Source organism: Tarenaya hassleriana, unplaced genomic scaffold (assembly GCF_000463585.1).
Source record: "Tarenaya hassleriana unplaced genomic scaffold, ASM46358v1 Cleome4, whole genome shotgun sequence".
NCBI lineage: Eukaryota > Viridiplantae > Streptophyta > Magnoliopsida > Brassicales > Cleomaceae > Tarenaya > Tarenaya hassleriana.
Window position 1 is genome coordinate 1,790,601 of NW_010966881.1, and position 23,396 is coordinate 1,813,996.

The following is a 23,396-nucleotide window of genomic DNA, read 5'->3' on the forward strand; positions in this document are numbered from 1 at the left end:
TTTCATTCCAAATATATATATATATATATATATATATATATAAAAAGATTAATAAATTTGTTTTGGGGGTTAGTGTTCTGGTGAAATTGATCATGAAATTTCACACGACATAAACCCCATTCTTGAGAGTTAATGGTTCAATTGAAAGAAATTTTCGTTGGGTGTGAAATTTAACCTAGTTATGGTTTCATAATAAACTTGGTCCTTTTCAATGGGTTGATAGCATCTACATATTTTCTAACATTTTTTAAAAGATGGTTCTATGATCTAACCAATCACATAATTTTAATATGATTATTATTCTCACTTCCACAAAAATTACACTGCCATTTTTCTGACCGAATTGGGATACACAAATTCAGCTATTTATTTATTTATCTATTTAAATTTAGATGCACGAGAATTCGTGAAGCATTCAGCTGAATCATTCTTATTTTGTTACAAAGGTGTGAGACAGCGATTCCTTATTTTCTGAACCCGGAAATTTTATTCACGAAAAAAAAATACACGTTATTTTAAATGTGTAACTAATAATTTAAAACAAAGTTACAAACACTAGTTTTCTTGTATGGTGATTCGAGATTTGGTCTGTCTGTAACTGTACATATAAAATGGAAAGTCTTTGAATTCAAACTGACACATCGCGAGCAAGACAAAGAGCTCTGTTCAAACCCTCTCTATCAACACAAGGCAATCCAATTAGCAAATTAACATTATCATCTGCATGCACTAAGTTTGACAAAGAAAACGAGAAACCCTAATCAACTTTTTTCAAAAGAGAAAAAAATTACACACAAAAAATAGACAGAGTGAAAAAAGATGTTCTTTTTTTTTTTGTTCTCTGGGCCTTTTCGTGGTGTCTTCTTTGCGAATCAGAGGATCTCAAAATTCTAGAATGTTCGATCCTTTCATATTTCCCCAGAGACAGATGTTCTCGAAGAACATAACTCGGCTTCACTCACATTACTCTTTCTTGGGCTAAACGACTGCTTGCAATGCGCGATCGCTCCTTCAATGGAGTTATCAGTCTCAGAGCTTGCGCTGCTGCTTCTCATCAGCGCCTGCAGATCCAAAGACCCATTTGATCCGAAGCTAAACGAAGAAGACAATGACGAACACGATGAACTAGAAGATGAACACTTTGTCTGGCAATGCCTCTGTATCACTCCCGAGAACGATCTCCTGTGGATGTTGTTTGAACCTCGATTGATGGAAAATTCGTCGAAAGATTCGTTTTTTACAAATGGGTTCTTCTTCTTCGACGATTTCGAGGATCTGGGGCCTCCAAGTTTCGATTTTGGATCGATTTCGGAGTCCGAGCATCCTGGTTTAGAGAAGAAGCTCCTGATGTAAGCGCGTGAGGCTTTGAGCTTCTGAGTCAATGACGACTGCTTGATCTTCTTGCTCCAAGTGCTTCTTGGATTCTCATTCTCGATGAAACTCTTCAGCTCCGTCGAGATTTCGAAGAAATTCTCATCTGGGTTTGTCACGATCTCGCTGCTGCTCACTCTCCGGGACTCGCACGGAGAGATGACGGCGGAGGACGCGGCTGCGGCGGCGGCGGAGGAGGTAGTTCCGTCGACGGCGGAGGAGGACTCAAGGAGCTTCTGAACCATTCGGAGGCGGGGAGGGAGGTGGAGAGGGAGAAGTTGGCCCTTGTAGAAGAGCTCGTCCGCCGGAGAAGTGGCGGGTTCACCGGAGATTGCGGCGGAGGAGCACATCTGGAACTCAAACTCTCGGATGTGCGGCGGCGAGCTAACGGAGAAGCTAATGAACCCAGAAGACGACGCCGTCGAAGAAGAAGAAGAAGAGGAGCAGCAACTCACGTCCATGTCTATGTACTCATCATCTTCATTGCTGGCTTCACCTTGTTTTATTGGCTCCATTTCATGCAAACCCGTATATATATATGCGTGTGTATATATTTGTGAAAATGTGTAACTGTATTTGTGTGTGTATATATATATATGTATATGTATATAGATAACTCTGAATCTCTGAATGTTTGTGGTTAGATGTGAGATTTTGGGGACCGTGGAGAAGAGCTCATGGGGTTGGGGGAGGGAAAGTACCGAAGTAGACAACGTATGCGCCGGTGGATTTAAAGTCTCCTGGATCTCCAGCCCAGTCCGCGTCGCTATAGGCGTGGAATTATTTATTATCTATTTATTATTTATATTAATGGATGCCTTTTTCGATTTGGATGAACATGTTTTAAATAATATGTCTCTTAAATTTTGAAAAAAAAGTGCATAATACATCCAAATTATGTAACATTTTTTTTAAAAAAAGATTTGATTTCTGGCCATCGCTTATCTTCGTATTTAAAATAATGTCCCACCCAAATGTTTTCCACTTCACGCATATATTACAAATTTTTATATATTTTTGTGTGTAAGTATTGTTTGAACACTTATATAATTTGTGAGTTTGTAGTATGAATAATCATTTGAGTTTAATTCTACATGGAATAACATATAATTGTTGAAATCGATTTTGATATAAAATTTGAATTAGTATATTTTAAATGAAATAAAATTAGCTTATTTTATTTACGTATAAAAGTTGTTAATTAAAAAAATGATTAGAATCCAAAATAATTATACTTAAATCGAATTGAATCTAAATCAATGGCATAGAATTGTTTTAATCGAATTTATATTAAATAGGATGATAATGAAAAATGAACATTTATGAAAGAAAAAAAAACTATTTTATTAGTGAAAATTGAAATATTTTAACCCAAAACCGAAATAACGACACACTTTCTCATTTTACTATAATTGATATCTAAAATTATGTAGCTTAATCACAGTTACAAACCCCGAATATCAAATAAATTAGATTCGCTGCGATCCAATTTAAAAGAGGGGTAATTTTGAATGAACTTAAAGAAGTGGGGCAAAAATGAAAGGAACATTAAACAGAGAATTGAATTTTGTCAGGTTGTTCCGTGGGTGGCAGTCATTGACCGAAGATTTTTTTTTGACGCGTACACTCTGCGATGGGGCCTTTTGAACCATTTCTGATTTCTTGGGGAAAATCGGTAATTTTGTAGGTATTTTCCAATATAAAAATTTTCCTAATCAGAAATATATATATATATATACATACATACACGCACATGTTTGTGTATGTGAAGTATGTCAGTGCCACTTGGTGTCATTAGAAAACAATTCTCAGTCACGTATCTTACAAATTTTATTATTTTATGGTTAAATTCAATTTCAAGCGATTAAAATTAAAGATTCTATTTCATATGTATATTTTTCGTGTAACGTAATTCTATTTTTTTAGTGGGTTTTGATATTCATTGTTGGTGTTGTATGTCTATTTGTACAAAACTATTTGGTCTCATGGTGAAAAGAAGATATATATATATACGAAGTTGTAATTCACCGAAAAAATCAAACTTTTAGAAATAGATATTCGATCTTTTGTGCGGATGAAGTGATATATGAGAAATCAATTTACAAGCGAACAAATTAAAAGATTGAATTAGGAAAACCCAATAAAAAATTTCTGATATTTATTTAGATTATTGGAAAAAAAATTAAGTTAGTGAAGTATTTTTTTTATTCCATAAAAACAAATGCTTTAGTCTAAAAAAACATAAATTTCATTTTTTTTTTACTTTTTCTAGATTCAATTTTAACATGGTATAAAACTTAACAATATTCATAGACGATATACTTTGTTTTAGGTGTTATCCATATTTTTTATCATTTGATTATGTTGGGTTAGGGTAAAATGGCAATAAAACTTGTATTTTTTTGTAATATTGTTGTTATATGGGATAAAAACAACAAGATACAATAATTATATAGATTTCTTTATTTAAAAACTTTGATATTATGGACTAAACAAATATATTATAAAATCTTGACTTTTTTAATAATTTAAATCGTTATAAAATATTTGGCAAATTCTTACACAAGCGATTAAACCTATGGTTGGAACAAAAGAAAAGTAAAAATACACCAGAATAAAACCTTCAAAATATAATATTTATCACGATAAAAAATAATGTGCTAAAGAGTTTGACTTTGTGGATTAAAAAGATTCATAAAATTTTATGAAATTTTCAGTTACCTTTTAGCTTGCTGAAAGATTTAATACATTGATGAATAAAAATGTGAAAAGAAACTAATTTTATAAATAAAACAAAAAAATGTGTTAAAGATATTTCATATATTTCATAAAATAATTCTTCTGTTTGAAATAACATGCAACCAAATAATTTACTAGTTGATAATTTAGTGATTGAAAGGTGACAACGTCATTTCAAGATATTTGGTTTGATTTTATTAGTGGAGAGGAGATACATAATTAATTACGTGATTAAAAACTGATTTCGAATCTAAGGGATTAAGTAGTGAACTTCTTGGTTATAAAAAAAAACATGCAACTAAATAATCCAAACAAAGAAATTCAAATGAAAGGAATGTAGCTCCAAAATTCTTCGAGCAAATGTATCTATTAAGTTTCTCGGATGAATAAATATAAAATCTATTGCTCGGATGGAATTTTAAGCTAAAATATTTTAAAAATGTGTATAGAAATTGTGATCCATAAATTCGATTGAAAAGAAATCGAAACCTCTATGAGACTTAGATACTTTGAATTTGAGATGTTTTGTGAATGTATGGACCTTTTGGAACACAAAATAAATTATAAAGGATAAAATAAATGAGAAAATAGACAAAAAAGGATGATAATGAGACTGTTCTATTTGTTTTGTACTGTGGAGTCTTCAGTGATTCGAATTCAAAGATCCATATTGATTCCATTTATATTTATTCAACAAAAAAATAATAAATTAAAAAAGGGTCAATTAGATTTTGATGGATATGGGATGTTGTGGATCTACTTGGAAGTTCTCAATGGGTTATATTCTCTCCTCATATGCTCTTCCTTGGCAAAGCTTCAACGTTTTTCAATATTTTATATATATATATATATATATATATATATATATATATATTAACGTATTATTAATTTACGTTGGAGTTCATACGTGTTCCGATCAAGAAGGAGACACGTAGATATTATATTATAAAGTCTCCGACAAGGAAAGAACTACTGAGTTTGGATACGAGTGTAGTTTGTTTTGTGTTTCACATAAATTGCAATTAAATATGTACAAAATATTATTTCGGTACAATATTCAATCATTTTCCTTTTTGAAAAAAAAAACAAAATCTAATGTTCTTTGTGGGAATTTGTAAAGATGTATAATGAATATTTTTTACGTGTTTGTTCTGATGTAATTTATTTTATTTTTTAATGAAAAAGATTACATTGTTCCGTCTATATAAAAAACGTTATAATTTTTTGTTGGTAAAACATAATTATACCGACAACGATATCCAAACACCAACATATTAAAAATTTTACTAGGTTTGTTTTGTAAATAAATAAATAAATAGATATAGAGAGAAGGTGTTGACCTCATTGGGGAAAAAGCGATCTGCCCAAAGCTTAGCCTTTAATTTTGTCTTTAATAATCCCTTAATTTTAATTAGTAATTTAATATCTCTCTCTCTCTCTCATGGTCCAAATTGGTCAAACCTGTGGTAAACTGAATCTTTTTATGGTTATTTATTTATTTTATCATTATTGGTCCGTATGCAATGTGAATACCTAAAAAATTGTAATCCAGATAATGAAAGTAATAGAAAATTTTTTCATCATAATTTTTTCTATAACTAGTTAATTGTTTTCGTATTTTAATATATTGCTATTATAGTTTTTTTTTATAAAAAAGTATTTTTATTTCCCTTTTTATTGGGCCAAAAGATTCATCACGTGAAGGGTGGAAGAAGAGAGTTTTTTACACAGAAAAAAGTTAATTTTTTTTTTAAATCTCAAAAGGGTAATAATTGTGGGAGGTGGAGGGAGAGAACCTTTTCTTTTTCTCTGACTCTTCCCTTTCCGCTTTGTTTCATTCGAGACAAAACCATTCGTACATAAACCCTCAAATGAGATTATATCTGTTTCTAAAATCCATAGAAACTCATATTGCAAATTACAATTAAATAAATCTATTTTTTTAGGAAATTCATTTTTATTCAAATTCTCGTACGATTGTGTTCGTATTAAATTTAGATACATAGAAATGTTGTATATTATTTGTTTCCAATACAAATAAATAACATAGTTACTTTTCTAAATTTCTCATATAAATCTTGTATTAGAAAAAATAAATATTGTGATAAAAATCCTCACATATGTTTGATTATACGATTATCACAACATTAACACTTTAATCTTGAGAATTATATAAAACGTTCGTAATTTTCAACATAATATTGGTCTCGTTTTCATTAGAAAACTTAATACATATATGCATCTTTTAATGTATACACAGCCCAAGTCCCTAAAAAGGCGAGCGGGCTTCTTTTTTTTTTTCAATCATTGAGCTCCTCACAACTCCTACTACCATGTTATAATATGCAAAATGCCTTTCACTTTATTTTTTTTTTACATTTCCTATTTTTAATAAACAAAATTGCTTATTAAAAACAATATTGTTAATCAGAATACCAGAAAAATAAAAATTATGTCAATTATCCGAAAATATATATATAATTCTTTGTCAACATGGTGATCTTCTAACAACCAAAATCATTTATGAACAACCATTGGAAGGGTGAAACACCAAATGGAATTCGTTAGTATGGCTTGCTTCGGGTTCTTTCTTATGTATGATAGATTTAGGGATCCAAAAAAATAGAGGAAAAGATTAAAAAGGTAAACAAATGTGTTTTTTTCCTCCATACAAAGTCAAGAAACCTCTGATGGAGACAGAGTATTCATCACACACTCAGAAAGGCTTTTCATTTGGTTTCTTCTTGAAAATGGCTTGGAAAGCCAAAGAGGGAAAGGGAGCCTTTTTCTCCATGAAATCCTTCACAGCTTTTGCGTTCACCACAAACCCTTTTTGCTTCAAGATATCTACGGTAGCCTCGGCCTCTTCGACACCCTTCTCTCGGCTCAGCATCTCAACCAATCCCACGAAAGTCGCAACATTTGGAGAGTGACCTTCTTCGAGCATCTCAACACAAAACCCAACAGCATCATCTACTTTGTTGCATTTGTACAATCCCTGGATCATCACAGTGTAGCTGAAGGCATTCGGGTTTACACCATTGTTCTGCATTTTCCTGAATATCCTCTTTGCCTCTTCGAAATTATGAGCCTTGCAGAAGGCTTCCACGACAGCAGTGTAGATCACAACCTCGGGCAAGGTACCCTTCTCACGTATCAACCCGAAAAGCTTCATGGCTTCATGGACAAGGCTGTCTTTGCAGAGGCCGTCCAGCATGGAAACAGCATTGGGAATGAGACCTGTTTCCTTCATCTTCTTGAATATCTCATTGGCATCTTCAGGTGGGGGTGGCAATGGCTGGCTTTGTGGCTGCTCCCTCACGGGTGTTTCCTTTCGATTCTGGAGCTTGAACTGCTTGAGGAAGGAGTGGTCGGAATTGGGTTGATGAGGTCTTTCCCCTCGTAAGGGTCTGTTGGGTAATGGCTCTGGAGGCTGTTGACCATATGAATTATGACCCGAGGAGATTAAGCGCCTTATTTGCATTGCCGGTGTCAAAGTCGGAACCTTTTTCACCATCTGTTTCCCAAGAATGACGCCTCTCAAGTACGAGGGTGCCATCATTTCTGCTTCCAATGTTAGGGTTTTAGAACAAGCCGTGCGGTTATCAAGACTCCGAGGCCACCACCTTGGTATCAGACATTTTCTTCCCTACAAGCCATTTTACAAAACAAAGAACGACTGAGTTTTAGACCAGAAAATCGGAAAATCTTACGTTATGTCATAGATACGGACAGAAAGCACGAGTTTCATACACAATTTCCTGATCTGATGCTCAAACCAAATGATTAAAGTTGCCATCGTAAATGATTTCTGGAGGGTAAGTGTTATATCTGAGGATACATCCTCTTTAGTGGCTGTTTTTCTCAGTTTTTTTTTCCACAGCATGCTGCTGATACATATAAATAACAAGGCAAATAGAGAAGGCACACACTATCAGCGAGCATCTAAGTTAAATAACAAGCATCCGAGTAAAAGGTTATAAATCTTAATGCAATCAAAGGAACAACACTTGATGTGTATTTGTGCTCTTTAGTTTGCAGCATTTACAAATGTTTCGGACATTTTATAACCTAAAGATGTGATGAGAGCCTACACATTCAGTACAATCAAAATTACAGAAAACATTTATACACATTTATAAACAAAGTAATCAAATCCATTCGACTCTGTACAACTACAGCATTTGTTTTCGTTATCCAATTACGGGAAAAACTCAAGACTAGATGATCAGGCGTGTTGGTTTCCGTTGAAAAATCTTATATAATTCCATACTCCAAACTTATTCATTGTGTTATGTTTGCATCTCTCAGATGAAGAACCACTAATCACACTTACAAACTGAGGCTGTATTTGATCTAATCTAAACCGAGTCTAAAGAAAATGACCAAAAAGGAACTGATCTTGTCCCATTTCTCAACCGGAAAGAACATTTATACACATTTATAAACAAAGTAATCAAATCCATTCGACTCTGTACAACTACAGCATTTGTTTTCGTTATCCAATTACGGGAAAAACTCAAGACTAGATGATCAGGCGTGTTGGTTTCCGTTGAAAAATCTTATATAATTCCATACTCCAAACTTATTCATTGTGTTATGTTTGCATCTCTCAGATGAAGAACCACTAATCACACTTACAAACTGAGGCTGTATTTGATCTAATCTAAACCGAGTCTAAAGAAAATGACCAAAAAGGAACTGATCTTGTCCCATTTCTCAACCGAAAAGAGTGTGGCTGTTTCTCAATCACAGACCAGCTTTCAGACCAGAGCCCGATATCGATCATGAAACATCAAACTGATTCACATAAAACAAAGAAACGAGATGATGTGTAATACACCACAAGTTTGTTCCTAGCCAACTGCACAAGCAGGAAACGTGACGGGAACAGGCTGGCCTAGCACTTTTGAGTCGGAGTCTAGTGAAGGATTAGATCATTAAAGACTGAGTCTTGACCATACAAAAAGATTTCAAGCTTCTTCTACGAGTAGATTAATCTAATTCCAATGGTAGACATGCCAAAGGAAGGAAGGAGAATCTCAAGTTCTAAACACCGGTGAAGCTACAACGTCAAGAGCTAACAGGCAAACGCAGCAAAGCACAATGACAAAAAGATGTAATCTCATACAGGCAAAAGCAATCAATACACGAACACAATCCCACTGATTAGATAGGACACGGATTACCACAAAGCAAACTATCTGCTCGAGGAAACAAAACAAGAATGAATAAATAACTCGAAATCTTCAACCACATTTCCACCAGTTCAGTGTCAAGAACCCTACTCCGAATTTCCAAAAACCCATGATCGGAAATCGATGAACTCGCACAAGTATCCATTTTGAGCACAACCCAAGTGAAAGTTAACCCAGGAAGCTAAGTCAGAAATCACCAGAACCCAAATCCTCATAAAACCCAAGAGTTCAACTCTTCAGAATTCACCTGCAAATGACGACGAAGCCAGAGATAGAAGAGAGAAATATTCCCGCCTCTTTCGAACTGTGATGAAAACCCGGCGTCGTGAATCGAGAGATGGCGATTTTGGATTCGTGACTGGAACCCTAGCGATGATCTTGAATCTCATGATCATATGATACATCCGAGTAAAAATGGGCCACAAAAAAACAGAACACGGGCTGAAAAAAATGATACGGATCAGTTTCGGCCCGAACAGTGACCCGTTTAGCAGCCCTACCGCTTTCTTTTTTGCTTCGCCTCTCCAAATATTTTCCCAATCTGGTCAAGCCATCACCAAATTCTTCTGGAACAACGAAGAATTGGGCTGTTTCCAGTTCATATATAATATCACTGTGTTTCCACTAGAATTGCGATGAGCGGTGAGAATGGTAGAAGCATCATGTGGTTCTTCGAGGAAAAAGGCTTCAACGAATAGAGTATCCACAAAATGGTGAGAAAATGCAAACACTTGGAGGAAGCCCCAAGTGAGATTGCATCTGAGAACTGGCCTTACTTGAAAAGCATCGGCATTCAAGAGAGAAAACCCCCTCACATTGTCTCCAGATGCCCCAAGATCCTCACTTTACGTCTCCTCCATGAGAGGGTTCAGTGTCTCTCCACGCTTGGAACAAAGCCTTATGAGGTTGCTTCTGCATTCCCTCAGATATTCTCTCATGGCGTCGGGGAGAAACTCTGCCCGCTTCTTGTTTTGTTCCAAGCCTTGGGAGTGCCTGAGGAACAGCTTGGAAAGATGCTTCTTTTGAACCCAAGACTCATCAGCTACGGTATTGAGCATCCACACCAAGCTTGCTCTGATGGTAAACTTTCTCTCAAGCCTTGGCCTTTCCAGAGATGATGGAATGATAGGTAAAGTTCTGATGAAGAATCATTTCCTCATGGGTTACAGTGTCGAGAATAGATTACGGCCCACCACCGAGTTCTTGCGTTGGATGGTTGGTCCGAGGGAGGAGGGTATTCAGGCAGTGGTAGTAATGAACTTCCCAGAAATGGTATGCATAGATGTTGACAAGATTCTCAGAGCAAACTTTGATTATCTCAAGAGATGCGGATTTGGAAATGCAGACATTGTAACCATGGTGACTGGGTATCCCTCAATTCTGATCAAAAGCATTAAGAACTCACAAGAACCTAGGGCCAGATTCCGGGGAAGAAGTGGTTGATTATCCTGAATACTTCCGCCATGGATTGAAGAAGAGGGTTGAGTCACGTTATAAGTTCCTCAGACAGAAGAACATTACGTGCAGCCTAAGCGAAATGCTGGACTCTAACATGAACAAATTTCACCAAAGGTTTGGCTGTGAAGAGGATACATATATATGTATATATATTCTAAAAACGACGTCGTGGAGACATTATTGGGCTCATGGGCCGTGCGGGTTAATTCCATAGAGACTTTTCAAAAAAGACGAAAGCACTTCTGAAGTTCGTTTTCACGTCACCTTCACCGTCTCCGTCTCCACCCTTCGCTTCGCGTCAATTCTTCGACGACCCGAAATGACGAAACTGACCTTCCCCGTCGTCATCCTTTTCCTTCTCGCCGCCGCATTCCTCGCCGGTCTTCCTCCGTCCGCGGCGGAGATCAAGTCCCTTGTCATCTCCGACGATGCTCGTCCGATGATTCTTTTCGAGAAGTTCGGGTTCACGCACACCGGCCACGTCTCCGTCTCCATCGTATCATCCTCCGTCGGCCGAATCCGGACCCGTATCGTCTCGGGTTCTTCCTCCTCTCCCAGGAGTTTCTGCTCCAGGTCCTCCTCGAGATCCAGTAGAACCCTAGATTCTGCGTCCTCGATTCACGCTACGTGATCCGTCTCTTCACCTTCAGAGATCTCTCTCCTCCTCCGAATTCGAGATTCAACCAGTCTTACCGAGTCACTTCGTCGAACGCGTACTCTCTGTTCTTCGCGAATTGCGCTCCGGAGACCAAGGTTTCCATGGCGGTTCGGACAGAGATGTACAACAAGGATCCGAACGGATCTAAGGATTACTTGCCCGCAAGGTCGACCCATTTGCCGTCTCTGTACTCTTTCTTCTTCTTACGTGACATTTCCTTCCTGGTTCTCCGGAGCTACACTTGTTGGACCAACAAGCGGGTCGTTCACCGGATCCATCTTCTAATGGCGGGTCTCCCCATGGATGGGACATCCTCTTCTACATCTTCCAGTTCATTCGTGTGGTTCTGCTCTTCACTGTGTTCATCCTGATCGATACCTGTTGGTCGTTTTTGAAGCCCTTTTTGCAGGAGAAGCAGAAGAACGTGTTGATAATGGTGATCCCGCTCCAGGTTCTGGCCAACATCGCTTCGATCGTGATCGGAGAAACAGGACCCTTTATCAAGGACTGGGTTACATGGAACCAAGTGTTCTTGCTCGTTGATATCATCTGCTGCTGTGCCATAATCTTCCCCATTGTATGGTCGATTAGATCATTGAGGGAGACATCGAAAACAGATAGTAAAGCGGCCAAGAACTTAGCTAAGCTGACATTGTTCAGGCAATTCTACATGGTCGTGATCGAGTATCTGTATTTCATGAGAATCGTGGTGTTTGCCCTCAAGACCATTGCGGCGTATAAGTATGAGTGGGTGAGTTATGCTGCAGAGGAGGCAGTTAGTCTTGCCTTCTATATGGTGATGTTCTATGTGTTTAAGCCGGAGGAGAAGAACGAGTACTTCGCTCTCGACGACGAAGAAGAAGAGGCTGCCGCCCGTGCACTTAGGGACGACGAGTTTGAGCTTTGAAATGGGCGAAAGATTGGATTTTTGATCCGAGCTGGCTCAGATTTTTGCCAAATATGTTTGATAGAAAGATCTTGAAGGCATGATGTCTTATTACATCTTCTGCCACACGCTGAAAACATTGATGCTTGTAACCGCAACCGAACTGGTACAACCAGTCATGCATTTGTTACTATTACGTGTTGGTTGGGCATGATTTCTTTCAATCATAAACGTTTGATTACGGTTTAATTATCCTTTTATAATTAACACAAAACCAAAATACCATTATAACCAATCGATTCTTTCTTCTTCTTGCACCGTTCGGTTTTAACCAAGAAAACAGAAAGAGTTTGATTTTCAGTCGGGAGAGAGGGGGGAGAGTTGGAGCTGGTAGGCGCGGGTGAAGAAGGAAGGCCATGAAAGGAAAGTGGAGAGGAGGCTGCTGAGGGTGGAAGCGCCGAGGAGCATGTTCATGACGATGATCTGCAGCTGGATGGCCTCGAGGGGAGATGCCCCTCCCATTATCATGCCCGTCATCGCCCCCGGCAGCGATATCAATCCCACCGTCTTGCAACTGTCCAACACCGGCGACAACGCTATCCCCAACGCCCTCTTCACCTGCTCCTGCGTCGCCTGCCGTGGCGTTGCTCCCAACGCCAACGCCGTCTCCACCTGTTGTGCATGTTTATTAGGGGTGAACGTTTTGATTAAGGAACCGTTTAACATCCGATTCTAATTTAGTACATTTTTTATAAAACCGAAAAACAATTTATATATATATATATAGTTTTATTTTTTTTTATTTTCTTGACATTTTATATGTATGAAGCATCATATTAGAAAAAGATGGAGATGTTTAGAATTATTTTATGGTACATTTTTTGCAAGTTTAATATTTTTCTAGACCTGATGATAATAATAATACTAAAATTATCTACCTTTCGGTTGAAATTTTAAACCGAGAATTCGGTCCGGTTAAGTCGGGTACGTGTTGGTTGGTTTTGAAAATGGCGTAATAAACCAATTCCTAGGCACGTACCAGACTCCTTTGCATCCTGATGTCGTCTCTGAGTCTCTTCATGGTGACTCCGGTGACCGTCATGGCGTTTCCGACCATCATCCCGGCGACCGGAATTATGTAGCGTGGAGTGAACGGGAACACGTTCAGGACGACCAGCAGCAACATCGTGATCGCGGTACCCACCAGTATCGACACTCCCGCTACGTACTTCCCGCGCGGCACGTGCTTCGCTCTTGCTCCGGCTGTGTATCCCGCCACGATCACCTTTTCCGGCCACGTCAAAGGAAATGTGAAATTCAACTCCTAAGCTTGTTTTTTTTTTTGAAATTTGAATTTCAGAACAAATTCAGACGAGAGATTTAATCGCTCTCTGTGTTTTACAATTTTTTTTTTTAAAAAAGGAAAAATCCAAACGAGATGTTGGATCTTCTACGAAACTCCAGATTCTGAGATTTGAAATTTTGGAGGAATTCAAAAGGGAGACTGACCATGAAGAGATAAGCGAGGATGATCCAACCGGCGTTTTTCTGGTCGAAGATGAACTGAAGGACGAATCCGATGACGGAGAGCTGAAGGAAGGCTCGGAAAATCGAATAGATCATCTCGCCTTCCAAGGACAGTTTCTGAGCGTAAGAGAGAGCCACCGCCATCAGAACGACAGCGAGCGCCGCCGCCGGCTTCACCATCCCCTTCAGAAACTCCATCACCCACCCATACTCTTCCAAAATCTCATCCCATTCCATCTCCACCATCTCCTTCTCTCTTTCTCTTCTCGATGAATTTTTTTTCCCTCTCTCTGTTTTTTATCTGTACATGACGAACACGAAGAAGAAGAAGAAGAAGAAGAAGAAGAAGAAGAAGCCTTTTGATGTTTTATTTTATCTGGGGAAGTTTGATACTGTTGGATTTTGTATTTTTCTTCATCATCATCATATTTGATACACTTGTTATGGTTTTTTTTCTTCTTTTCTCGGCCGTACATTTGTTATAGATATCTAATTTAATATTTTTATTTTTATTTTATTAAATGTCAACTGATTATTGAGTGTGAAATATATAATCACCAGAACATGGTCTTGGATCTAAACCTGCGGGACATAAATCGTATAATAATTCATGCGCCCAAAAAATTAAAATCACAAACCGAATAAAATAATGAGCGGTCGATACAAGAAGAATATAAAAAGCAAGTGGTAGACCAGGTCGAAATAAAAAGCATCAGATCGTTCCCAAAAGCAAATCTTAAAATATTCGGACAAGTGCCACCAAACAGCATCCGTAACTGCCAAGCACGATAAGATGACGTGGCACGTACGACCGATCACGGACGGCTTGTCCGTACGTGTGAAGAGCCACGTGTCTTTTCCTGGTTCGCTAAACCAAATTTCACCGATTATGGGCGATGGAATCGACAGATGGCCAAATCAAAGCGCCTCAAGGTGATTATTTATTTTCAATTCGGATTTTACTTTTAAGATTAATTAGTTGACTAATTAAATTGCTTAAGACGACGTTAATCAATCTAAATCCTCTGAACTATTCTCAAATATTAATAAATGAAGCCTCAACTCCACAACATGTAATTATTGAATTCAAAATAATTTTTCTATTTATTGAAAATATCAAATTTGTTTGCGAATAGATTAAGATGTCACAATCTTGAATAACCCTCCCTGAATGAATCATGTCATCATTTGAAAATTAATTGGCTTCATTTATCTTTACTCTCTCTCTCCATGACACTAATTTTTGAGTTAAGTTTCCGTTCAAAATAATTTTTTATTAAATGAAAGATATCTACCTTGACGGATGTATATGTTTCGGTTCAGAAACGGTATTTTTCAGTCTGATAAAAATTATATCAAATTAGAATCTAATGTTAAACTTCGATTCAGTTAGATTTTAGTGTCGTTTCGGGTCGAAGTGGTATCATTATATGAATATCAAACAAATACCAAATTATAATATTTACAACTATATTAGTCGATAATTCGGATTTTGTTTCGGTATTTATTTGGTTTGATTCGGTATTTGAACGATTCGATTTAGGAACGATTTATTCGATTCTATAAAAAAAATATACTAAATTAGAACCGAAAGTTTTCGGATCGGATTAGAACTAAATTTTCGAACCAAAATGCACTCTCCTACTTCACGGTATAAATAAAAATAACAATAGATACACTATGACCATTTTAAGTATTTATTGTATATTGTTCTACCTAGTGACAATAGTATTAATATACTCACATTTTTCATGTAACAATGAAAAACCGATTTTATGTAGGGTAACCAATATACATATTAGAGTTTTTCACTATTTTATAATTTTATGTATACAACATACTATTCTGGTTATCGATCGAAAGAAAATTCATCACGAGTTTTCGATTACTATGAAAAATATCTTAATTTTCGAGTTTCAACGTACATTAATTAATTTTATGTTTTAGTGATTATAGTTTGTCGCTATTTTGTTTGAGCATCAAGTATGATGAACATTTTGATTTAAATGGTGGGGGCGGCGAGAGAGGGAATGGATCATAGTTTATATGATCACGAGAGTTTGCTTCAAACTTCTATATTCTTTACTTTATATATATATATATATATATATATATATATATATTAGAAATCACGCAATTTGGAGGGCTTTTCCTAATTATGTCTCTACGAGTGAAGTGCAAGCAAATATATATCTACATACTCTTATATAAATATCTTTTCCTTTCATAATAACCAATTGGTTGTAGATACATGGTTATGGTTAGGGGGGTGGATGTGAACAAAATTATTATCGGAGACATTGATATATAATAAATTATATAAAAACACGGGGTATTTATTTAGTTTTATTGGATATATACAAAATCAATACTAATTTTCATTAATTAAATTAAATAATTAAAAAAAAGAGACAAAAAATGGTAAAATCTAACTGAACAAAACAAACAAAAAGATTTTTTTAAAAAAAAAAGAGAGAGAGAGTTAAAGAGGGCATTATCTTCATATTCACGAGTTACAATTTTCAAACTATGAAGAAGCAACAGTTACAAATTACAAATATAACATTAATATATATAAAATCGAAATGATGTTGGGTGGATATATATATATATATATATATGGTTATTGGGTTTAATATTTAACATCTGCAATAATGTATATTGCCCCCCACAAGGCGTGTAATAAAGTTTGTGGCAAAACATACGTGGGGTACGATATATGGTCGGTTACCCTAAATATTTAATGATTATTCTTTACAAATATATATATATATATATACGAATTAAACTGGATTAATAACTTTTCAAAACCACATTAACCAAATTGAATCTGATATGAAAAAAATCGAAAGAAAATATTGTTTTAATATTTCTCCTAATTGGAATTGAATCTTAATCCAATTTGAAAAGATTCAAAAAAAAACTCAAATTGTTTTTTTTTTCAGAAATCACGACAACACAAACAAGGTTATTGCAAAAAAAAAAGATTTTTAAAAAAATACGGTGAAAGCTTAATCTATTTCACAACTTAATTTATTCCACAAAATGATTCCCAAAAAAAAAAAATTATAAACGGGCTCACGGGGACTTGAAGAAGATGAATGTCTCCTCCAAATTAACAAAGTTGCCAAGAGTCCAAACCCCCACTGTCCTTTCTTGTCACTAACCAAGATTCCTCTCTCTGATTTTTTTTTTAAATTAAAAGTTTTTTTTTTCTTGTGGGTGCAATTTCACTCCCCTCTTACAGTTTTGGGGTTTCTAAATCTCTAATCTGTTCTGGTTTGGGTTTCTTGATATTACCCCTTGGAATAAGATTCAGGTAAGTAGAGTTCAGTAATGGAGTTTTAAAAAAATATATATATGATGTCGATATTCTGAGTAAAACAGTAAATGTAATTTTAATGACACATTATTTTCTATTTTGCGGTTATTTCTGCTGTTGAGAGATATAAGCTTCAAAGGCTTGGTTCTGGTGATTGAATAAAGGAGACATAATGCTGATTCATGCCTACAATGACAATACACAATGCAGGTCTCTCTCTCTCTCTCTCTTTATAGAAGAACACACACACACACATATATATATATACACATACATATTGTATAGACTGAGAAATTCGGTTTCATTTCCATGGATGAAAGAACAAATTGTACGAGTGAGAAGATGGAAAAAGATGAAGAAGGTTTGAGAACAGTGGAGTGTCTAAGAGGCAGATTACTAGCAGAGAGACATGATTCAAGGACTGCTAAAGAAGAAGCAGAGCTCATGACCATAAAGGTACCCTCTTTTTTAATTTCTCCCTCCATTTGATCCCAAAATGTCCCTTAAGAAGATGAAGCCTCATGTTTCTTTCATCGAATATGGTTAAGAACACAAAAGGAACCATTTTTATACGCTTTGGAGTTATACGGGTTTGATCAAGAACTATAAAGTTTAGATCTTTATGGCTTTTCTCTGTTTATATGGTTTAAACATACAATGTGCTCTATTTGCAGATAGCAGAGTTAGAGGCGAATCTCAAAGAAGAGATCAAACTAAGGGAAAGGGCAGAGAGGAGACTCGGATTCTTGATGAAAAAGCTCGAATCTTTAAATGGGTCTCGCAATATCGAGAGATCGGATCAATCGAGTTCAGCTGAACTGTCTGCAGCTTCTTGTGTATCATCCGTAGTGTCATCAAAGGAAAACGATCAAGAAGCCAATACCCAGATCACAAATCCGGACAAAACTCGTGTTTGCGATGATCTGGAAGAGGATCAAGTCACTGCAAACGGGCATTCTGCTGTAGAGAATAGGAGTGCAAAACTCGAAGATATCCGTTGTGGTAGTAAAACTAGTGTTGCTTCAAGCACAAGTCATGAAGAACATCACCTGAGTAATTTTCCAGTCCAACAACAAGCTCAAGAGGGAAGATGACGATGATGATGATGCAGATCAATGGAACAGACAAAGAGAGGACATGGCGAGCGATGAGGGAAACGCTCAATGCCATTAAGACATGCGAGAGTAGATAATCGTTTAATTTTTCACTATTTAATATAAACCATTATAATATCTATAGATAAAAAACACATAATTTTATAATATCTTATTTAATTAATATAAATATCTAAAATATAAAAATAAAATTACATCTAAATATTATGATAATATTCTAAAATACTACCCACTCTTGATATCTTGGAAAAAAATGCTCAATGCCATTAAGAGATGCGAGAGAAAAGGTTCAAAGAAGATATCAGCCAAGACAGAAAGAGAGCAATGCATGTGACAATATAAAGGATAGGCAATGCATTGGTGTTATTGAGGAGAGAAGAGGCATGCATTGGTTATAAATTTTTTAACTAAAAAAAAACTTTGTTATATATATATATATATGTTCCATTCCATTGGTTATAAATTTTAAAATTGTTATGTTTCTGCTTTATAAAATATTAGATATATGTATATATATACATACCCCACCTATACCACCTATACATGCATCCAAGCTTATGAATTGGTCAGATTTTGGAGTAAAGTATCACAAGTGTAACAGTGGCATGTCCTCCTCTCCATTCATCTCTCGTGTCTTCCAATATAGTTTCATGTCAAATCCAAACCCTTTTTTTCTTTTCCTTTTTGAGGTTTGACAACAAATAGAAATCCGTATTCCGGATTTAGATTCAATTCCAATTAAATTGTTTTCTAATTGAAAATTTTAATCTTTCATTCAGTTTAAACTAAATTAGGAAAGGACGTTCTATGACCAAATCAGAAACCCAAATGACATGAAAGATTCTTAAAAAATCATATGAAAAAAAAAGAACTCACCCTAATATCTCTTAAACGATTATATATTATTTGATCAAATTTGAACGATTTGATGAATAAAGTTTGCCAAGGTCAAGGATAAAAGAAAGAAATCATTTGAAATTTCAAATAACGTAGTATGAGACGGTCCTTTAGCATATTATCATAACGTTTAAATGTGAACATATTACAAATAAATCTATATTTAAAAAATACGTATATATAATCGATGTTTTTGCGTGAACTCTCATCTTCAGGATGCTTCTAGAAGATTCTTGGTATGTCTGCTTGTGGGGGAGCGTGTCGGAAGGGCATCTGGTGCGTGTGTTTCCCTTCGTAGGTTGTAATGAAAGCCGCCGGATCATCGGACGCTCTCTCTACGTGCTTTCTTGCTCCGCAACCACTGCTCGTGCATCTGTAGTAGCTCCTGACCAATGATCAAGAACAAGAGTACTGTCAGGAAACAGATCTTATCAAGAACAGGAACAAGAATATTGTCAGGTTATTTGATCAAGAACAAGAACACGTAACGGAGAGCAGAAACAAGAACAGTGCCAGTAATCAGATTCGATCAACACATGAATGGAGGCCGGGACCTGGGGAAAGGGTTTCCTCCGACGACTTTCTGTCCGTATTTTCTCCAACGGAAGCCGTCTTCAAGAGCTTCCGAATCCACCGAACCCTCCTCTGACACGCCCGCTTCCCTCGTTCGATGCTCGTTCTTCCTACAATGGATAAAAAAAAACATGTAAACTTAATTATATTAAGAGTTGATTCCCTATTATCATCGGGAAATTACGTGGCAATCCCGGACAAGGCATCGGTTACCTTCTCTTGGATTTTGGGTCATCAAGCTCTCCATAAAGTCCTTCGATTTCTCCATCATGGTCGCCGCTCCGACAACAAGAATCCGAAGTTCTAACAGCCGAGCCAGAAGCCGCTGAAACACTTGACCCTGTCATATTCCTCCGAGGAGGACAGCCGACGGGATCCTCCCGGGCTGATCCTCTAGAGGAAGTGCTGCTCCTCGGGGGAAGCCGAGGTTTCGGGTGATTATGCTCGCCCTGATACACAACCTCTGACATCTTACCATCCAATGAACTCTCGACCTTCTTCTTCGTCGGACAGTTTATGTGCGTGCACTTGTAATAACTCCTCGGAAACTCGCTTCCTTTCACTTGCTTCTGCCCGTACTTCCTCCAGTTATACCCGTCGAGAGAGGACCGGTCTCCCGTCGACGTCTCGGATGATCTAGCATTCGCTTCCGCTTCTGCAAAGGTCGGAACTTTCTGGAAACACTGTCTACCATCTCGGCTCGAATTCTGCAACGGCACTTCGTTTTGTTTCAAGGGTCCCTGACGATGATCTACACTGACCTTTCCCTGAAGCTACGAAAGAAAAAAACGATAAAAAGGATGATTTTTTTTTCTCATCCAGATTGTAACGGAAGTCCATAACGACTTACCATCTTCGCCAGAACGGAGATCGTTGCCTTGGAGACAACCTTTGCTTTAGGTTTATACACGACAAAGCTTTCGGTTGCTCTTTGATCATCAGAAGAGACTTCACCCTACAGATTTTAAAGACGGAAACCAAACAATCAAGAATCGAGATCGAAAGAACAAGAAGATACCGATCGAGCTAGCTTGGATCGAGGAAATCACCCGTGGTTGAGGAAACAAGGGGGAAACTCTTGCAGTCTTCGGCTTTATAGCCGAGACAACGGTTTCATGGAACCTCTTTGTTGGAGAGAGAGTGACAGATTTGGTCAGAAGCTCTGTAAATGTCCTGAAACCCGAACAGGAAGGCCTCGAGGCAACTGGCTTAACTATTACCACTCTTTCTGCCTTCTTCATCTCCATTTTCTCAATCTTAAGGTATCAAAATTCTACGCTCTTTCTGCAAAACCCGATTTCCGATAACCTGAAAGTTTCACACAGATTTCTGTCACCATTGTAATGCAATAGAAACGAAGATATCACAAGTTCTGGGTTAGAAAATTATCCAAAGAACTTAATGGAGGTCTAACCTAAGAAGGAAGCAAGATGTTCTCATGGTATGTTTCATCGAAACATTTCGAGTAATATCGAAGAATTCGAATCAAACAGATCATATGAAACCAAACCCAGATCAGGAACACACGTGAACATGAGCCCTAAACCCTAGACATAGTTAAAAGATCACTATTTTTTTTTGATAACCGGGTAATCCCAGACACAAAGGACCCAGACTAATCCCGACCCACACGCACAACCGACACCACGTGTGGGATATGAAGCACCCGAAGGTGGCCGGAGGCGAAATCTCCATACTCTGGTTGTTGAACCCACGACCTCTTGTTCAGGGAGTGGGCTCTCAAACCAAAGCTGGACATGATCCCCAAGATCACTACTTTTGTCTCTGAGAGACTTCAGAATCATCGGACTGGTCATATATGGAGGTTTGAACAGAGAATCATCGAATCTTTATACACCCAGATGCCACAAAGAATCACAGTATAATAATCGATTTACGAATCTGTTTTCAGAGGCTAAAGCTTTCGAATTCAGAATCAAAGAGGATCGAGAAAAAAGACTCACTGTGAACTCGTGACAGTTCGAAGCTCATCGAGACGAAGAAGAAGAATGTCTACTTTTACACGGCTTATCCGTCTGATTATGGCGCGTCCCACGAAGTAGAGGGGGGGGAACAGGGTGATCCACGTGTCACGTGAACATATACACGTGGCATAATCTGGTTGGTGGAGGGGTGAGGCTGGAACTGAAGCGGAGTACATGACTGCAGATTTGGTTTTTGGTTGTTGGTGGGTGTTTGAACGTTAGTTGGAGAAGCTAAAGGATCTTTGAAGGTTAGTTGGTCTCGAACCGAAGAAGACGTCGTCGTTTATAGTTTACCTGTCCCGTTGGTTGAATCCGCGTGAAGCTCGGCGTTTAATTAAACACGTGGTCCATAAAAAAACAGGTGATTAGGATTAGTAACTAATCACGAGTTTAGCATGTGATTAACTCAGCAATTTAAACAAATGAATGCAGCAACCAGGCAAAAGAGAGTGCGCCGAAAAATAAAGGATCTAAAAAATATTATTATCGGCCCAACTAATAATTTGATGAAAATTAGAAAATAAATTACACATATGAAAAAACCATTATTAGACAAAATAAAAGTATACCAATAGATCAAGAGAGGATGTAGAAAATTTTATCTTACAAGTGATTAATATTTACCATGAGAATAACACAGACGATATTTACATGTGATTAATATTTACCAACTAATGCCATTAATTAATTGATTAATTAATAAGCTTAATAAGAATTTATTCGAATGGTATTAGTTGAGTGATCTAAATTAGTAGCTACTAATTTAGCTTTGTCCATCCATATACACCAGATTCGGATTTCAGTACTTTGATTTGACATTTTGATGATTTTCATTTCATATTTAACCATTACATATGTAAAGAGGTGCATACACACATGACATGAATAGAGTGTGTATCAAAAGTCAACGTCCAAAGTGTCTGGAAAATCTAATTTGTGTTTTGAATGCAATAAATTGGCTTTAGTACCAAGTGGGGTTTGGAAGAGAGCGTCAATTAATACGAACTCAATGGTAGTTGTTCAAATGCAGGTGTCTCTGTCTGCCCATAACATTAGAGAATGAAAGTTGTCCATTCAGTACCAAAGAGTGGACCTAACCAAATCTTATAAGCTATTTAATCAAATTGTTCATCACCCATATCTGTGTCCTAAACCGGACCAAACCGGTTTGAAAAGTCAAAAACCCGATCCGCACAGATATCCGATGAATTATCGTGAAACTGATTTTGATTTGGATCCCCTTCTGAATTTCACCAAAATGCGGTATGCCTATAGACTTATATACATATTAGGGATAATTCCATTTAAAACCCTGTACTTTTCTCTCGTCGCAATTTAAACCCTGTACTTTTTTTTGATCCAAAAAAACATTGTACTTTTAAAAATTGGCAATTAAAACTCTATACTTTTAAAAATTGGCAAATAAAACCCTGAACGAAAAAATATATTATCTAATGCTGACATGGCATCCTAGTCATCTGCCACATCATCAATCCCTAATATTTAATAATATTAATTAATATAACATAAAAATAAAATAATAAAAATAAAAATAAAATTTTAAAAATTATACACATACATATATATTGAAATGATATACATATATACACATATATAAACATATTTATATATATACACACATATATATAATACATATATATATATAT

The 23,396-nt window shown here is 36.7% G+C and overlaps 6 protein-coding genes and 1 pseudogene across 10 annotated transcripts; 3 read left to right on the forward strand and 4 right to left on the reverse strand.

Annotated features, from left to right (window-relative positions):
* Positions 1 to 644: 644 nt before the first annotated feature.
* On the reverse strand, positions 645 to 2,034 carry LOC104823436 (probable membrane-associated kinase regulator 3). Its single transcript, XM_010555004.1, has one exon. It carries the CDS (start codon positions 1,884 to 1,886, stop codon positions 909 to 911), a length of 978 nt encoding a protein of 325 aa, XP_010553306.1. The 5' UTR covers positions 1,887 to 2,034; the 3' UTR covers positions 645 to 908.
* A 4,689-nt stretch (positions 2,035 to 6,723) lies between these two features.
* LOC104823440 (pentatricopeptide repeat-containing protein At4g38150) lies at positions 6,724 to 9,667 on the reverse strand. Its single transcript, XM_010555008.2, has 2 exons — positions 9,556 to 9,667; positions 6,724 to 7,759 (listed from the first exon to the last, which is right to left on the reverse strand). The coding sequence occupies exon 2, from the start codon at positions 7,670 to 7,672 to the stop codon at positions 6,827 to 6,829; it is 846 nt and encodes a 281-aa protein (XP_010553310.1). The 5' UTR covers positions 7,673 to 7,759; positions 9,556 to 9,667; the 3' UTR covers positions 6,724 to 6,826.
* A 125-nt stretch (positions 9,668 to 9,792) lies between these two features.
* Positions 9,793 to 10,995, forward strand: LOC104823439 (transcription termination factor MTERF6, chloroplastic/mitochondrial). Its single transcript, XM_010555007.2, is given in 3 exon segments — positions 9,793 to 10,354; positions 10,356 to 10,738; positions 10,740 to 10,995. Coding segments are annotated over 3 exon segments (1,035 nt in total). The 5' UTR covers positions 9,793 to 9,943; the 3' UTR covers positions 10,981 to 10,995.
* LOC104823438 lies at positions 10,996 to 12,424 on the forward strand (annotated as a pseudogene).
* Positions 12,425 to 12,590: 166 nt separating this feature from the next.
* On the reverse strand, positions 12,591 to 14,267 carry LOC104823437 (protein ALUMINUM SENSITIVE 3). Its single transcript, XM_010555005.1, has 3 exons — positions 13,820 to 14,267; positions 13,350 to 13,595; positions 12,591 to 12,982 (listed from the first exon to the last, which is right to left on the reverse strand). The coding sequence occupies exons 1-3, from the start codon at positions 14,081 to 14,083 to the stop codon at positions 12,668 to 12,670; spliced, it is 825 nt and encodes a 274-aa protein (XP_010553307.1). The 5' UTR covers positions 14,084 to 14,267; the 3' UTR covers positions 12,591 to 12,667.
* Positions 14,268 to 16,960: 2,693 nt separating this feature from the next.
* Positions 16,961 to 18,652, forward strand: LOC104823441. Of its 3 annotated transcripts, none has more exons than XM_010555010.1 (4): positions 16,961 to 17,156; positions 17,282 to 17,369; positions 17,480 to 17,615; positions 17,834 to 18,652. In XM_010555010.1, the coding sequence occupies exons 2-4, from the start codon at positions 17,332 to 17,334 to the stop codon at positions 18,251 to 18,253; spliced, it is 594 nt and encodes a 197-aa protein (XP_010553312.1). In that variant the 5' UTR covers positions 16,961 to 17,156; positions 17,282 to 17,331; the 3' UTR covers positions 18,254 to 18,652. The 3 variants fall into 3 exon arrangements, with proteins under 3 accessions (XP_010553312.1, XP_010553313.1, XP_010553311.1); XM_010555011.1 differs by having other exon boundaries at positions 17,291 to 17,369; XM_010555009.2 differs by having other exon boundaries at positions 16,961 to 17,369; positions 17,834 to 18,438.
* Positions 18,653 to 19,245: 593 nt separating this feature from the next.
* LOC104823442 (WRKY transcription factor 44) lies at positions 19,246 to 21,902 on the reverse strand. Of its 3 annotated transcripts, none has more exons than XM_010555012.2 (6): positions 21,709 to 21,891; positions 20,794 to 21,052; positions 20,595 to 20,699; positions 19,958 to 20,517; positions 19,726 to 19,854; positions 19,246 to 19,556 (listed from the first exon to the last, which is right to left on the reverse strand). In XM_010555012.2, the coding sequence occupies exons 2-6, from the start codon at positions 20,989 to 20,991 to the stop codon at positions 19,394 to 19,396; spliced, it is 1,155 nt and encodes a 384-aa protein (XP_010553314.1). In that variant the 5' UTR covers positions 20,992 to 21,052; positions 21,709 to 21,891; the 3' UTR covers positions 19,246 to 19,393. The 3 variants fall into 3 exon arrangements, with proteins under 3 accessions (XP_010553314.1, XP_010553315.1, XP_010553316.1); XM_010555013.2 differs by lacking the exon at positions 21,709 to 21,891 and adding an exon at positions 21,159 to 21,671; XM_010555014.2 differs by having other exon boundaries at positions 19,466 to 19,556; positions 19,661 to 19,854; positions 21,709 to 21,902.
* Between the last annotated feature and the right edge of the window lie 1,494 nt (positions 21,903 to 23,396).

Excerpts from the sequence above, each read along its gene's own strand:
- LOC104823436 (XM_010555004.1), bottom strand. The coding sequence starts at position 1,886 with ATGGAGCCAATAAAACAAGGTGAAGCCAGCAATGAAGATGATGAGTAC.
- LOC104823440 (XM_010555008.2), bottom strand. The coding sequence starts at position 7,672 with ATGATGGCACCCTCGTACTTGAGAGGCGTCATTCTTGGGAAACAGATG.
- LOC104823437 (XM_010555005.1), bottom strand. The coding sequence starts at position 14,083 with ATGGTGGAGATGGAATGGGATGAGATTTTGGAAGAGTATGGGTGGGTG. Across the intron at positions 13,596-13,819 it reads TCCTCGCTTATCTCTTCATG|GTGATCGTGGCGGGATACAC; the intron begins GTCAGTCTCCCT and ends TGGCCGGAAAAG. Across the intron at positions 12,983-13,349 it reads TCAGGATGCAAAGGAGTCTG|GTGGAGACGGCGTTGGCGTT; the intron begins GTACGTGCCTAG and ends CATGCACAACAG.
- LOC104823441 (XM_010555010.1), top strand. The coding sequence starts at position 17,332 with ATGCTGATTCATGCCTACAATGACAATACACAATGCAG. Across the intron at positions 17,370-17,479 it reads AATGACAATACACAATGCAG|AACAAATTGTACGAGTGAGA; the intron begins GTCTCTCTCTCT and ends CATGGATGAAAG. Across the intron at positions 17,616-17,833 it reads CAGAGCTCATGACCATAAAG|ATAGCAGAGTTAGAGGCGAA; the intron begins GTACCCTCTTTT and ends CTCTATTTGCAG.
- LOC104823442 (XM_010555012.2), bottom strand. The coding sequence starts at position 20,991 with ATGGAGATGAAGAAGGCAGAAAGAGTGGTAATAGTTAAGCCAGTTGCC. Across the intron at positions 19,855-19,957 it reads GACCCAAAATCCAAGAGAAG|GAAGAACGAGCATCGAACGA; the intron begins GTAACCGATGCC and ends TATCCATTGTAG. Across the intron at positions 19,557-19,725 it reads GGAGGAAACCCTTTCCCCAG|GAGCTACTACAGATGCACGA; the intron begins GTCCCGGCCTCC and ends ATCATTGGTCAG.